The following is a 15,343-nucleotide window of genomic DNA, read 5'->3' as shown; positions in this document are numbered from 1 at the left end:
GAGTCTCCTCGGACAACCAGTAATTCTTTTTGCGATGGGAAACAGCTGGATCCAGGCCAAAAGAAGGTATATCCCACAACCTGGAAGTGTTAAAAGGACAGACCAGACTTCAAGCAGGATTTCTGAACAAACATAAGAGGAAGGGAATGGTGGAAGGAAAAATTCAGACTCTGGGTGGAGTGGCAGACGTTGCAATGACGGCCCAGGGCTCAAGGAGGGGATTGAAAAAACGCCTCTGATTCCAAAGAGCATTCCAGATGAAACTGTGGCACTCCATCTCATGCCACCTGTTGGAGCATCATCCTGTACTCGGCACGCACCTTCCAGAGTCAAAATGCCACGTTAAATAATAATTTCAGCTTCAGTTCATCAATTAATTTTCTACCAGGAGGGATGTCTGACAAAACCAAGGCAAAACCAACAGCTCTTAACTGCCAGTGGGACAAACTCAGAGTGGATACCTGCAAATGAACTTCCAGAAGTATCTCTCTAAAATTCAGGGAGGAGTTTTTTTCTTCAATAATTCATTGTGGAAAAAAAAAAGAATAAAAGAAACTCAGAGGGAAAATTTTCCTACAGAATCTTGTTGCCTGGTGGTAACAACGTAGTTAAAGGACCAGGCTCTGTCCTGACTGGGGAAAGGGAGACATTTTAATTCCTACATCAAAGGCAGTGTCTTTCCATATATAACAACCCTTGATGGATTTCTTTCCAGTGAACTCATCTGTGCAGCGATTTTATTGCATTTAAGGAGTGACTTTTACATCTTTATGCGCCCTGTCACTGGAAAAGGTATATTTTATATTCACACAATGCTCATTACAAATCTTCCATTTCTTGTTTGAAGCTGGTTTCTTTCACACACCAACAGTCACAGAGTCACACAATGGTTTGGGTTGGAAAGGACATTAAAGATCATCCAGTTCCAACCTCCATGCCATGGGCAGGGACATCTTGCACCAGCCCAGGTTGCTCCAAGACACATCCAACCTGGCCTGGGACACTTCCAGGGATCCAGGGGCAGCCACAGCTTCTCTGGGCAAGCTGGGCCAGGGCCTTATAATAATTTGCCATTATTATAAATACTATAATTGTTTTATTCAATTATGTTTTTCCAAAGAGACCTTAAGTTGCAAAAGAAAAAGAGAGTTAAAGACAATGAATCAAGAGCTGAGAAAAAGCTGCTCAACAGAACAGCCAAAATAACAGATACTTGCTACCCTAAAATTGCAGAGTGTTGGTGGCCATCCCCCAGGAAAAGGGAGGGATGCAGGAAGAAGTTCAAGAATAGATGGTCTAACATGAGATTCTACCTTTCTTTTCATACCTAACTTAAGTATGTGGCCATCACAGCTCAGTACTGGAACAGTATCACACATTTTTCTATACTAAAGTTATCTTCAAGACACTTCGGTTCTCATCAGGCTACATCACAGAATCCCAGAATTACTGAGGTTGGAAAAGCCCTCCCAGACCCAGGAGTGCACCCTGTGCCCGATGCCCACCTTGTCCCCCAGCCCAGAGCACTGAGTGCCACGGCCAGGCCTTCCTGGGACACCTCCAGGGCTGGGGACTCCAAACCTCCCTGGGCAGCCCCTGCCAAGGCCTCACCACCCTTTCCAGCAACAAATTCCTCCTCCTGGCCAACCTGAGCCTCCCCTGGCACAGCTTGAGGGCACTTCCTCTTGTCCTGACAGCTCAAACACCTACATTCAAATCATATATTCAAATTATACATATATATAGTTGGAATCATAAGGTTCTATCCACACAAGGCAAGTTTTCAGAAAGGAAAACCTCCAGAATTGGAGCACATCTGAACTCCGTAAAAGACTTCCCTACTCTTTCAGGGAGCAATGCAGTCAAATTTAAGACATTTACAGGCTTTGGGGGACAAATTTTACCTGAAACAGTTTGAACTCTTGCAACTCAAACATGAATCCAAATTTTTTATTCTTGTGAAGTCGTTATGTGGATACTCCACTCATGAAAGTTAGTTAAATTGGGAAAAACTGTAAAATATTTAATTTCCTGGTGTTTTTAATTGGCATGGTTTAATGAATCTACAAGTCAAAACTGGATTACAATTAAAACTTCTCTATATTTTAATATAGAGAGTATATATTTTAATCTAATCCACACAGTAAAGTACAATCCATTTTTGTGCTCGACTCTGAAATCTTACACAGTATGTTGTTAAATACCAAAAGCTATTACCAAACCATCAGAGCCATTCGTTTTCAAATTAAAAGAATCATTTCAGCAACTTGCAGCTGCCAGACTCACTCTTTCTCAATGTTTGTAATATTTTCTTTTACTAAATGTCCCTTTCCTGCTCTTCTATAATATTTTACTGTTTAAGTCCCCTCGCCCTTTTTCGTAGATCCAAACAAAGTGAAAATAACAAAAAACATAAGAAAACAATAATAAAAATAATAAAATAAATGAATAATAAATAAATTTATTATAAAGAAATAAGAAAGTGACAATAAAATATTATTTATCCATAAAGGCCCAGGATCAGCACATCCCACACCGGAGGGGTTATTCCATGTGTATTTAGTTTGTTTTAGCAATGCCAGTAATTCTAAAAAAGTAGAAAAAAAAGAGAGAAATTCTAAAAAAATAGAAAAAAAAGAGAGAAATTCTAAAAAAAGAGCAAAAAAAAAAAAGACAGAAAAAAAATAAAAATTCTGCGATCCTGGAATTATTTTTTTTTTTGTTATACTGCAGGTTCCCTTTGCAAGCTGCAATTGGTTAACGAAGCTAAATTTAATTAGCTCAACTTCCTTGCAGATCCCATCAAACGCCCCCCATTTGATGTATTCTGCCGAGCCCCCTCCAGCTGGCCGAGTGCCACAAAGAAAAGGCAGCTCTGCTCGTTGCTGGGAACCGAAATGAGCTGTTTTAAGTGGAGCTTTTCTTCCATTTTTCTGCGGCTGCACCGCTCTGACCTTCCCCGAATCAATCCCGGGCGGATTAACATGTAAAGCAGCGTCGCATTAATTTCAGAAAGCGAATATGAGCTCGGGCCCTGGGATCCTACAAAACACCCACCTCCTAAACACGCTAATGCTTCAATGGGGAGCTGTCAATAAAAAGAGGGAGGGGGGTGGTTAGGAGGATTTGGAGCGTGGAGCAATCTATCAGGCTGGTTAGAGCTTTCCCTGCCCCTGTGGCATGGCTAATGCATTCCTCTGGAAGTTAATCCCATTTCCAAAGGCCCTCCCGCGAGGAGCGCGGAGGCCGCGCCGGAGGAGGACGAAAAATGCATTAAAATTCTCGGCCACGTCACCAAAAAGGCACCGAAAGGGGACATTCTGGGGGGGCTCACAATGAGGTGGTTCATCAGAAGTGCAAGGTCTCAAAGAACCCGACTTTTGTTGGGTGGAAAAAAACGCCCGATGGCCCCTTTTCTGGTGCACCTGCGAATGGTATCACCTCCTAAAAACTGCTAAAAAACCCCCAAATAAATAAAAATAAACTTATAGTAACGCTGCCACTGTAAACAGAAACTGTCACAGTGTCCATGACATTGCAAATCCACCATAAAAGAGGATGTTGAGCCTCCCTGAAGCAAATATTTACATGCAAGACTTAATTGGTACCTGTTACGGTGGCACAAGAGATGGAAATATTTTTAAGTATGTTTGCTTGTACAGCAAAAAGAAATAATTTTATTAAAATAAATGATTAGAAATAATTTCTACTGTAATTTCATATTTTATATGTTATACATAATATAAATATATAATATATACTATATAAGTATATAATCATCTATATTATATATAAATATGTGAGTCTATAATAGATAATTGTATATAATTGTATATATATTATATAATTAGATATATAATACCCCAAATCTTCGTTCATGAAGCCTAGCCATGATGATGATGTGATGATATATATTATATAAATATATATAATATATACTATATATATAATTATATATAATAATTATATAATATGTAATTATAGAATATATAATATACTATATAAATATACCTATAATATATATAATTATATAGTGCATATTTATACTTTATACAATATATACAAATATATGTATGTATTATAAAGAGAAATATATAACATATTCTAAAATTATCATAAATAAAAAAGAAATAAAAGGTTGGTTCTTTTTTATTTTCTAAAATATTATAAATAAAATCTCAGGTTATTACCTCGGAATGTACACTAATACACCAAGGTTGAAATTTAAAAATGCCAATTATGTTGTCAAATCCACATTCAGTCTGTGTGTCATGACACAGATATTAAATTTTCAGAATTTTTAACTGAATCTCGTATCTAAGTCGGCAATTTAAGAAATAAATCTTAAGAAATAAAGCAAGGAAGCCTCTGAACAAGTTAAATATCATCTGGGTACCTTCTGCTCTGCAGGTAGCAACATCAAAATCTAAAGGTCAAAATAAGAATCCTTATTCATCACTAAAGACAGAGAATAAAAGAAAATGGGAAGCAAAAAAAAGAGATACAGTTCACACCACGAGGCAAATTTTCTTAGTAATTATCAGAGGTGGCACTAAATTATCTGAACATAGATTATATTAATTTTTATGAAGTAAAATGATCCATTTCAAGATGAAGGGGACATGAAAAGGCAACACAAACTTGTCTTCTGCCAGGGGGTTGAAGTGAGGCTGGGGAGAACCAAAAAGCAAAACCCTTTGCCTGGTGTAGATTCCAGAACCTTTTGGTGTTTTTCAGCTTGTAAAATACAATAAAAGCGGGTTAAAGTGTGCACCAAAATTTAAGGATTAAGCAGGAACCTTGACAAAAAGAAATTCTTAAAGAAATGTATCAAAAACATACATTTTCTATTGGTTTTCTGCTCCTCGAAGCTTGGGAAGCGAAATTCATGCCCCATGCTCCGAAGTAAAGGACATGCGTCATAAAATCTACTGCTAAAAGTGAATTATATTTCTTGATTATCAGACTCCAGGTTGAATCCTACGGTATGAAAGGTCCTGTTTCATTGACAACCTGCTAAAACCTGACAGGGGATAAATGAAGAAAAAGCCAGTGGAGCTGAGTGTCCTTCCCACAACCCGCCCTGTGATCCCTCATCGGATGCACCCGCGATTCCGACGGGCTGTGATTTTGCTGGAGTTCCACCGCCCTGGACTCAGCAAAGGAATGGAATTCACGTTTTTAGGCCAAAAAGACTCTGGCAAAAAGAACTTTAAGGCTGAGATCATACTCGATGGAGCTGGTTTTCAGTCAACATTATCCGCTGAAAAGCCTCGTCGGCGTCTCCGTGTCAACAACCTCCGAACACGACCCGCGAGCGATTCCCGCCCGAGGTGGGACAAGGGATTTGTGCCACCACATTTTGCTAAGCCCTCACACAACCGGGTCTGCTTTTGTGATATAATCCTGCAATCAGCACACAAGCACCATCCTGGAGACACTTTAGGAGAAGATGGAAAATCCAAACTGATATTTTCCGCTGTTTTCTCGCCGCCGCAAACTGACCTACTTAAAAGATGAAAAAAAAAAAAAGGAAGGGTTTTAATGCATTTTTTTCCCCCCTTTCAACAAAAGTGATGGCCATTCAGTCCTTTCAAAAAGGGAACTGGAGGGCTAGAGAGAGATTGCAATGTTGACATTAAAATGTCTCATGCTCTAAAATCACAGGAAATGAACCAAACTCAGAATTTCCACAAGGCAATGGACTGGCCTGAGTTCACCTGAGTTTAATGGGATAAAGCCTCTGCTCACAGAAATAACTGAATCAGGAAAAACAGTCACCAAAAAAAGGCCCTTAAGAACAACTAAGCAAAAAGCGCAAATTAAATGAAAAGTTGATTTAGGATTCAGTGTTGCAATTAAAAAGTAAGGACTGGTTTTGCATTGAAAATCTTACAGCTTTCCACTGAAAATCCTATAGCTGAGAAGCTCTTAACACACTCTTTCACCCAGAAAATAAGGTAAAGGCTTTCTCATATTATTCAGACCAGCAGAACTTTTTAAAAGTTGTAAAAGTGACAGAATTCTGGTCATTTTTAACAATTTATTCCAGAATCCTAAAGACAACTTAGTGTCTGTAAGCCCAACTCACCACTCCTTGTGCTGTAAGTGGTTTTGTGGCAGTATTTGTATTCATATAGATCTATTCATATTTATCCACATATTTATGTGTCTCAGTCTTCCAGAATTTCCAGATTCCATCCTTAATATCTTGTCAGAAGAATTAAAAAAAAAAAAGATATTACTGACCAAAAGCAAATGGAAGCAATAAATTTGGACAGCGGAGCAAACATGCACTGCTTTTACTTAAAATACTCCTAAAAAAGGAAGCTGGTAAGAATTTGGCTCTGCAAAATCTTTTATATCAATTTCTTTCCATAAAAGACACCCGAGCTGGAAACTAAAACTTTCATGGGATGTAATTGTGAAAGTAAGAAAACCTGAAAAAAAATCGTCCAGAAGAAAAGATGGAAAACTCCCAAAACGAAATAAAGCTTCAGTGAGAAGATAATAATTGAAAATGAGGAGCCTTTCAGTCTAAAGTTTGAAGTAAAGAGGAAGAAAAAGGAGCAGAAAATGTGCTTTTTGAAAAATGCTGTTTTTTTCTGAGCTTGATTTTTCAAGTGAGAGGCATAGAAGTAGGAAGGGGAGCAGGATTTTGAACCATACATTTAAATAAGATGGGAATTACACTGTGCACTTGAGGTAAGTCTGATCTTCCACCAAAACTACACCATGTCCTTGGAAAGGGAGCTCCTGGGAAATGCCTTATTTCCTCATAGCCTAAAAGCCATGCACAAAAGGTGAAAATATTCCTGCACTTACAAAATAAGGTTGTCCTCCAGAAAAATCAGTGGACTGAAAATCACATTCTGAAAGGGAATTTTCCCGCTGCTGGGAAGCTGAGAGTGCTTCCAGTTGCTAAACTAACAATGTATTTTAATGTTCTAAGTGTTGGGACTGAATGGAAACAGGAATGAAAAGGTTCTGCTGCTACTAAGTAAAAACTTCACTGACCAACAATATAGAGTTTGTCTAGAAGACACTGCCAAGAATAATCCACAATAGAAAAAGTCATGGATATACAGAATTACTCTGATATTTAATGGAAAATGCTTTTCAGGCAATCTTATTGTCAAAAAGATATATATATATATACATAGATATAGAAAGGCAACATAATTTCATTTTTTCACCTTTCTACTATTTCAGGGAAATTTAAGTCTATCCTTTAAGAAGTCTGTAGATGATAATGATATCATCATTTTCCAGACTCATCTTTTGGCATTGCCTGCCATTTTGCACTTAACTTTCCCATACTAGAATATCAATTATTATCAGGTTATGAAGATAAGCCAGTTACAGGAAATAAACTGCTCCTTTCACCAGGGGGAAGAGGGTCAGCACATCCCACAAAGGGTAACTTATTGAGCTGCATTTGGTAAAAGCTGCTCCCAATTACAGGAGGTATCAGATGAGTGAATCAAGGCACTTTGTTGATGCCATGCCCAGCAAAAATGCTCCTGATTTCAGACAATCATGGAATGACTGGGTTGGAAGGGACCTTAAAGATCATCCAGTCCCAACCCCAGCCATGGGCAGGGACACCTTCCACTAGACCAGGTTGCTCCAAGCCCCATCCAACCTGGCCTTGGACACTTCCAGGGATCCAGGGGCAGCCACAGCTTCTCTGGGCAACCTGGGCCAGGACCTCACCACCCTCACAGCCAGGAATTTCTTCCTAATATCTAATGTAAACCTGCCCTCTGGCAGTTTAAAACTATTGCCCTCTGTCCTGTCACTCTCTGTCTGTATAAAAAGTCCCTCTCCCTTCTTTTTATAAGCCCCTTTAGGCCCTGGAAGGGGCTCTAAGGTCACCCCAAAGCTTCTCCTCTCCAGGCTGAACAATCCCAGCTCTCCCAGCCTTTCCTCCCAGCAGAGCTGCTCCAGCCCTGGGATCCTCTTGGGGCCTCCTCTGGACTCTCTCCAGCAGCTCCATGTCCTTGCTGGGCTGTTCCCCAGGGCTGGAGCAGCTCTGCAGGGGGGTCTCACCTGAGGGGGCAGAGGGGCACAATCCCCTCTCCAGACCTGCTGCCCACTCCTCCCTGGATGCAGCCCAGGATGCTGCTGGATTTCAGAGTTGCCAACACACACTTCTGGCTCACGTCCAGCTTTTCATACACAAGAATCCCCAAGTCCTTCTCCCCAGGGCTGCTCTCAGGGAATTCTTCTCCCAGTCTGTGCTCATGGCTGGGATTGTCCCAACCCAGGGGCAGCCCCAGCTCTGGGACTGCTTGAACTTCCTGAGGTTCTCGTGGGCCACTTCTCAAATCTCTGTTGCATTTCTGAGCTGCAGACAAGAGCCTGTTCCCATGTAAGCCTGACAAGCAGTTCAGGCCGATGGATTGCATATTCCCAAGGATCCCCACGTGGCCATGGGACTCTGACACTGAACAGAAAGGCAGGATCTGTGCAAAACATCCCCCAATCCTGAGCTGTGCCAGCCCACAGCATTCACACTGTGCCACAAAGATCCTACTCCTTCGCTGCCCCAAACCTGCCCAGACAGGTATTAAACACCTTTATATATAAACTAATTTTCATCCCCTTGTAAATACTTGCTATTTTGAAGGATTGGGTGCTAAATCAAGCAGGTTTTTGCTCCGTTGTAAGAGCTGGAGTTGCAGGATGGATTTAATTCAGTGGAAGTGTCAGACTCCTGACGAATTGGATAAATGTTGCCAGATAAAGCAGCTGGTTGGTGCTCAGTTATTAAAAAGCAACGTGGCCAAGTAATAAAAACATGACACCATTTTGATATGGTTTATGTTATTGGATGAAAAAAGCCTTTTATGAGTGTTGTTTAAAGTAGATAAGAATTGAATGTGCCAAACACATGGTCAGAACAATCCCTCCAGAACAGCTTAACTCTGGTGATCAGGAGCAGATTCTCCCTGAAGTGTCTGCTGGTTTTTAATGACATACTTGTCAACATGTAACCTTAGAATATAGACACCATGGTAACAGTTTTAACACAGTCTCTCTAAAGAGAATAATTGTGTGAAGCACAAACAGAAACATCTTGACTCTTGTAGTCTTTTAATCCACTTAGAGAAATGCTTTTCAAGCCATCAAGCAGCATTTTCTGGATCTTGTTGAACATCTGTCTGTCTTGAAATGACTTGGAACAAAAGTCTAAGCGGGTCCTCCCACGCTGTGTTTGCTGTAGATTTTAAAATAAGCATTTAGGCATTTAGCATTTTGATATCAGATTTGACCTGAAGAAGACGAAAAAAGGAAGAATTGTGAGATTCACTTGGCTATATAATAATAAAATAATGTTGCAACTACTCCTGTACACTGAAATACTTGAGTGTGTTCATCCTTTTAGGGTGTGAGTGGCTCAGGTGATGGAATCTTGTAAAATTCATTCACTGAGGTGCATGAATTCACTTCTGTGCATTCTAATTCACCTTTGCTGTGTTACACTCACAGAAGGGTTTGGGTTGGAAGGGACCTTAAAGATCATCCAGTTCCAACCTGGAAGGGGCAGCTTCCACTAGCCCAGGTTGCTCCAAGCCCTGTCCAACCTGGCCTTGGACACTTCCAGGGATCCAGGGGCAGCCACAGCTTCTCTGGGCAACCTGTGCCAGGGCCTCCCCACTCTCACAGGGAACGATTTCTTCCTAATATCTAATCTGGCCCTGCCTCCTTCAGCTTCAGGCCATTCCCCCTCATCCTGTCACTCCATGCCCTTGAGAAAAGTCGCTCTCCAGCTCTCCTGGAGCCCCTTTAGGCACTGGAAGGGGCTTTAAGGTCTCCCCAGACCCTTCCCTTCTCCAGGTTCAACACCCCCAGCTCTCCCAGCCTGGTTCCAGAGCAGAGGGGCTGAAGCCTCCTCTGGATTCATTCCAACAGGCCCACGACAACCAAAATCCCAGGATCACCAAGGCTGGAGAGACCTCCAAGCTCTTCCAGTGCCACCCTCACCCAGCACCACCACAATCACCCCAAATCCACGTCCCCAAGGGCCACATCCAGACACCTCCGGAACAATCCCAGAGACAGTGTCTCCACCACCTCCCTGGGACACTTATTCCAAGGCCTGACCACTCCTGCAGGGAAAAATTGTTTCTAATATCTCATCTGAACCTGCCTTGGCACGACTTAGAGATGTTTGCTCCCTGTTTGCTAAATCATGGCAGAGAGTTTTTAGCAATAACAATACCCACGACTGCAGTGGAGCTTTCGCTGCGTCTCGAGCGTTCATCTGCTAGAGAGATTTTCTGTTTAACACATTAAAAGCGGGTAAAGAAATAATTTATTTTATTTAATTCTTAAAAAATACTGTGTTTCGCTTAAGGGAATTAGTGCCTTAAGCAATAAACACAAGTATGCAATAAATGGCATATGTGGGATCTATTAACCCAAGGGCTTGACTCCACCAACTAAATAATCCCCTTTTTAGAGTTGAAGATTTAAAAGTTTATATGTAAATGATTGCTAAGAAAGTTTATTTATATATTAAAAAAAAAGAAATTAGGACAGATTGTGGATCTAACAGCATGCTGCAGCTTTAGTGGTGATGCTGGTCTAAGGTTCAATACCCTCAAAATTCATTTTCCCACCCTCAGAAAAATTACTGGGAGTATGAGATAGTGTCAGCAGATGAGTTGTCAGATAAAGCAGGAACATGCTAAAAGCTCCTGCACAACCTATTTCTAGTTTATGTGAGTTTTCTGACTCACCCTCTCCTCTTCTGTGTTTCTTCCATAAGTTTTGCCATAATAATTAATTTTGCCCTGCAGTCCATATAATACATCCAGACACAGGGAGTAATTCCCATCAGAACATTATAGAACTGCAGCAATGGCTTACAGTGATCTCCCTGATTAAAATAAGAATAAATTCAGTCCTAAACATTAAATATTGTATTACCTTTCCCATATCTATTATATCTCTGTATAAAATATAATACCTGAGATCCTAATATAAGTCTAACTATGATGTCAAACATTCCTTAGGTGGGAGCATCTTCAATTACATACAGAAAAATTAATAGTTTGGTTTTGTCCTTTTCTTCCTGCAAATGCCTTAATGGATAAAAAAGTATTTTTCAGCACTCCAAAAAAAAAAAAAAAGAAAAAAGAAAAATCAAATGAGCAGGGATTATACCAACAAGCATCAATGTTAATTCAGAAATGGATTAACAATTAAAGATTTGAAGCACGTTAGCATTGATCTCCAGCATGAAATAGTTGTGATCAATAAGCTAATCTGTAAATTTGATTAATTGAGTAAATCCTGTTTACTAAAGTATTCCATAAGCATAATTTACAAATACAAGGAGATGAAAATCCTGCTCTTAGTAAAAAAAAAAAAAAAAAATAGTTCAAAACTATCATAGCAGTGTTTAGACAGGAATGGAAAACCAGGATTTTCATATACAAACCAAGAAATGTCCTTTTGATACCCCAGAAATGGGACTGACACACATAAAAAATACAGGAAAGGGCAATAACCTCTTCTGGGTTTGAATTTTGGGTTTTTTTTTTCCCTAAGAGCTTGTCCACAGCCAAAGCTGTACTGCCAGACAGGAAAGGGAAACAAGAAAAATTGGGGGAAATATATCCTCAGACCTATTTAACTCTATTTATTCTAGGATTTGTATCAATACAACTGCACTGGTTAAAAAAAATAAAATAAACCATCCCCCTGAGTGACAGGTTTAAATAGTGTAACACTGTTTAGATCAAACCTTAGGATTGAATGTGAGACTTGAAACTGTGTTGGTAAGTGCTGCTAATTGACAATAATTGAAGCATGGAAATGACAGGGAGAGAAGGATGGTATTTAATTTTAAAAAATGGCATTTAAATGGTAGTTAGAAAATATGGTATTTACAAAAAAAAAAAGGAGATTTAATTAAGAATAAAATGACCTTTTTTTTTTGTAGCTGTAGGGAACAAGGTTTTACCAAGTTAAAGGGATGCAAACTTTCATTTTTACCTCCAATTCTGAGTTTTGTGATGGAAGTTGTAATGGTTCTACTTCAAAACTTAGGGAATAAAATAGCCTTAATGAAGGCAGCTCAGAGAATGGCACTAATGTAAGGAAATTTAGAATAACTCAATGTACTTCGCACAGAAATCATTCCAATTCTTTTGTTCTCTGAACCCCAGCTGGGAGAAAACATTTGATTTTCCCATAAATGATTTTTCTGTAGTGATTTTTCATTTCTACAAACCCCCAAATAATGGAACTGACAGGCTTTGAGATGCAACAGATCCTACACTCCAAAAATCCAGCAAAAAACCACCTTGTCGTGACATTTGAGATCCTCACACCTGGTGAAAAATGGGAATATACAGAAAAAAGATTCTTTGTCATTGGCTTCATGAAAAGAAACCAGTTAGGATAGCAAAACTTACCAAGAACCGACATAAATACAGTATTCAGACTGATAAATATTTATTCATCCAGCTTTAACTCAGTTTAAAGGCTCCCTAAAAGTAATCTCCAAAAATTAGGCATTTTCCAGCACCACCTGTAGTGAGGGAAGTCCCTGTCAGAGGTGGGGAAGTTTTATTCTAGTCCAGTCCCAGAATTCAATCTCTGACGTGAATAATTCCGAATTTTTCACGTATTTAAACCAAAATTCAGGGTGAATTTTTAAATATGCTCATGGCTGGCACATCCAGCTTTAAATGCACTTCGAGGAACGGAGTTTTAGAGCTTTCCCAAAGATTTGTGCAAGAAACTGGAATTAAATCTCACCTCAGCCAAACAATCCCCCCTCAAAATCTCAAATAAACTGGTTTTAAGTCCCATATTTCCTCCCAGCAGAACCAGAACATGTGAGAATAACTAAGAGTTACTGAGCTGGACAGAGGTCAGAACTAAAGCAAGGAATGGTAATTTTTTTAACACGTTGCAAGAGCTGTTTTCTCACAGAAGTGTAATTTCAGAGAAATTTGCGAGTCAACTGCAATCACAGACATTTTGTCAAGGTACATAATGAATGCTACTGTTTCCCATAGAGCCCACATGAAATTCTATATAGTCACTGAGACTTTCTACTCTGTACACTCAAAATTGCTGGTTATTCCCTCCACAGCATTTCCTCTTTTTTTTTTTTTTTTAAGAAAAGCAACATATAAAATTAGAAAAAAAAATAAATTATCTCTTAAAAACTAAAAGGTATTTTCAGCTATAATAAACATATGCTATTTATGGATCTATTTAACCATCTCCCAGCTTTTAAAAATAATACCTCCTCTCACAATTAGTTTTGGAGAGAAAGTTCAGGTTATTAGTTGGTGCCACCCGATTTGATGTATTTTAAATTTATAAAGGTGAGCTGATGGGACTTCAACATCTCAGAATAAAACTAAGTGTCCAGAGCTCCAGATTTTACTTATCAGACAATTAAAACCAGGAAGAGCTTTAAATCTGGCCTAACCTTCTTCTGGGGGTTTGGTTTGGTTTGATTTAGTTTGGTTTGGTTCAGTTGGGTTGGGTTTTTTTTGACTCTTCCTTATAACCAAAATTCCCAAGTGAATTCACAAATTGGATTTGCATCATTCAAGATTGGTCATGTACTTGGTACTGGAAATATATATTATCAATAACACTCTTACTATAGAGGAAACCTATAAAAAGTCTTATCTAAAACAAAAATTATCAGCGTCTTACATTATTGCAAATTTAACAGGTTCCTCTTGGTTATTTTTCTGGCAACAACTCTATTTTTGAACGTTTAAACAGTTCCACACTTCTTACACTCAAAATATTTTTTGAGTCATTTTAATAACTAATTTGAGTAATTTTTGAATCATTTTAGAACCTGCATCCAATAGTTTTTTTCCTTAAAAATAAGGAACATGTGAAATTCCTCTTCAGTGCCCACAGAAACTAGAGGTGAAGGAAAAAAAGTATATAAAAATATATTTTATATATATAAATATATAAAATATATAAAGATATGTATATATAAATGTGTAAAAATATATAAAATATATAAGTATATATGTATATACTTACTAAATGTATAAATAAATAAATATACTATTACCCTGGTAGAATCTTCAGTGTCCTACACGATGCTCACAGTGATGTTCTCACTGTTTCTCACTGTTTTTTCAGGTTCTACAAAGAGTTGTTTGAGATCATCAATAATTTCAGATGGCTGACCAGCAATCTAACAAAAATAAAGCTTAAATATAAAAAAATCTGATTTTCCTTCATGTTAAATGGAGGAAATGGGTTGGAAGGGTGAATATCTGATCTAAAGATTATATTTTATGTATTTTATATTTTTATTTTTTATATCTTTTCTATTTATATTATACATTTTATGTATTTGTTCACATGGAGAAAAAAATGCAATTTTTGAAATTAAAATTTGGTACATACATGGAGTGTGATCACTTATGGACAGTGTTTATCAAATCAGTTTAAAACTCAGAGATATTATATTACCTTTAAAAAGAAAAATAAAAAAGAATTAAAAAAAAATAAAAGAAGAGAGGAATTTACTCCATGAATTAATTCCTTTGGTATTAGCACGGCACAAGTTTCCATTTATTAATGGCATTTGTGCAAACTAAGCAAGGAAACATTTGACAAATCTTCGTGGAACTCTAAAGAATATTTCCGTGGGTTGTTCCCTGCCTTAAAACCTGATGATCTTTACAGAAAACTGACATTTAGAATGACTTCCATGGTGAAGTCACAGGTGCCAAACACGCTCAAACAAACGCAAAATATCAACTGCAAAACAGTTTCCCCAAGAATTCCTGTGATTCGAGTCTGAATTTACAGAGGATTTATCCTCCCACATCCCCTGGGCACGTCCCCCATCAAAGGCTCCATCTAAAAGCACCACACGGAATTCCAACTTGGCAAAAAACAAAATTTCTTTGGGGTTTTTCACAATAGAAATACTTCTGGTCTTATTTTAGGCAGGAGAGTGTTTTTTTTACATGACAATTTTGATTAGATTTAGATCAGCACAGTCAAAACCAGATGGCTGACAAAACCAAGCAAGGAAAAAATGAGGTTTTTTTTTCCAAAAAAATTGTTTGGAAAGCTGAACTGCCCATATTCACCTAGAAATAGTAACTCAACTGCTTACTTTGAAGAGATGTTTTAATTAAGAATGAGAGACACTGGAAATACAGTAGTAAAAAAAAGTGCCTCTGTCTCTATCAGCTGGTTTTCATAACAATGTTCTCTATTTTTACATTTGTCTATATAAGTAATGAACAAATGTCTCTCCTGCAATAAATCAAACATATTTCCTTTTGGCTTCTTGAGAGAAAACCTGTTTCATTACCATCCA

The 15,343-nt window shown here is 38.4% G+C and overlaps 1 protein-coding gene across 5 annotated transcripts in view; it reads right to left on the bottom strand.

Moving 5' to 3' along the window:
* The window catches only part of HLCS (holocarboxylase synthetase), a 113,544-nt gene that overhangs the window by 35,121 nt on the left and 63,080 nt on the right, over positions 1 to 15,343 (bottom strand). Inside the window, exon 7 of one of the 5 annotated variants that reach the window (XM_027701748.1) lies at positions 5,231 to 5,508. The exons of 3 other annotated variants lie outside the window; for them this stretch is intronic. In XM_027701748.1, coding sequence (XP_027557549.1) covers positions 5,247 to 5,508 — 262 coding nt within the window. In that variant the 3' untranslated portion in view covers positions 5,231 to 5,246. The remainder of the gene's footprint in view (positions 1 to 5,230; positions 5,509 to 15,343) is intronic. One more of the 5 variants, XM_027701749.1, reaches the window with a different exon arrangement.

The sequence above is a fragment of the Neopelma chrysocephalum genome, unplaced genomic scaffold (assembly GCF_003984885.1).
Source record: "Neopelma chrysocephalum unplaced genomic scaffold, ASM398488v2 Primary Assembly neopelma1_166, whole genome shotgun sequence".
Lineage (NCBI taxonomy): Eukaryota > Metazoa > Chordata > Aves > Passeriformes > Pipridae > Neopelma > Neopelma chrysocephalum.
Note: the sequence above shows the minus strand (reverse complement) of the source record. Positions and strands in the feature narration are given on the sequence as shown.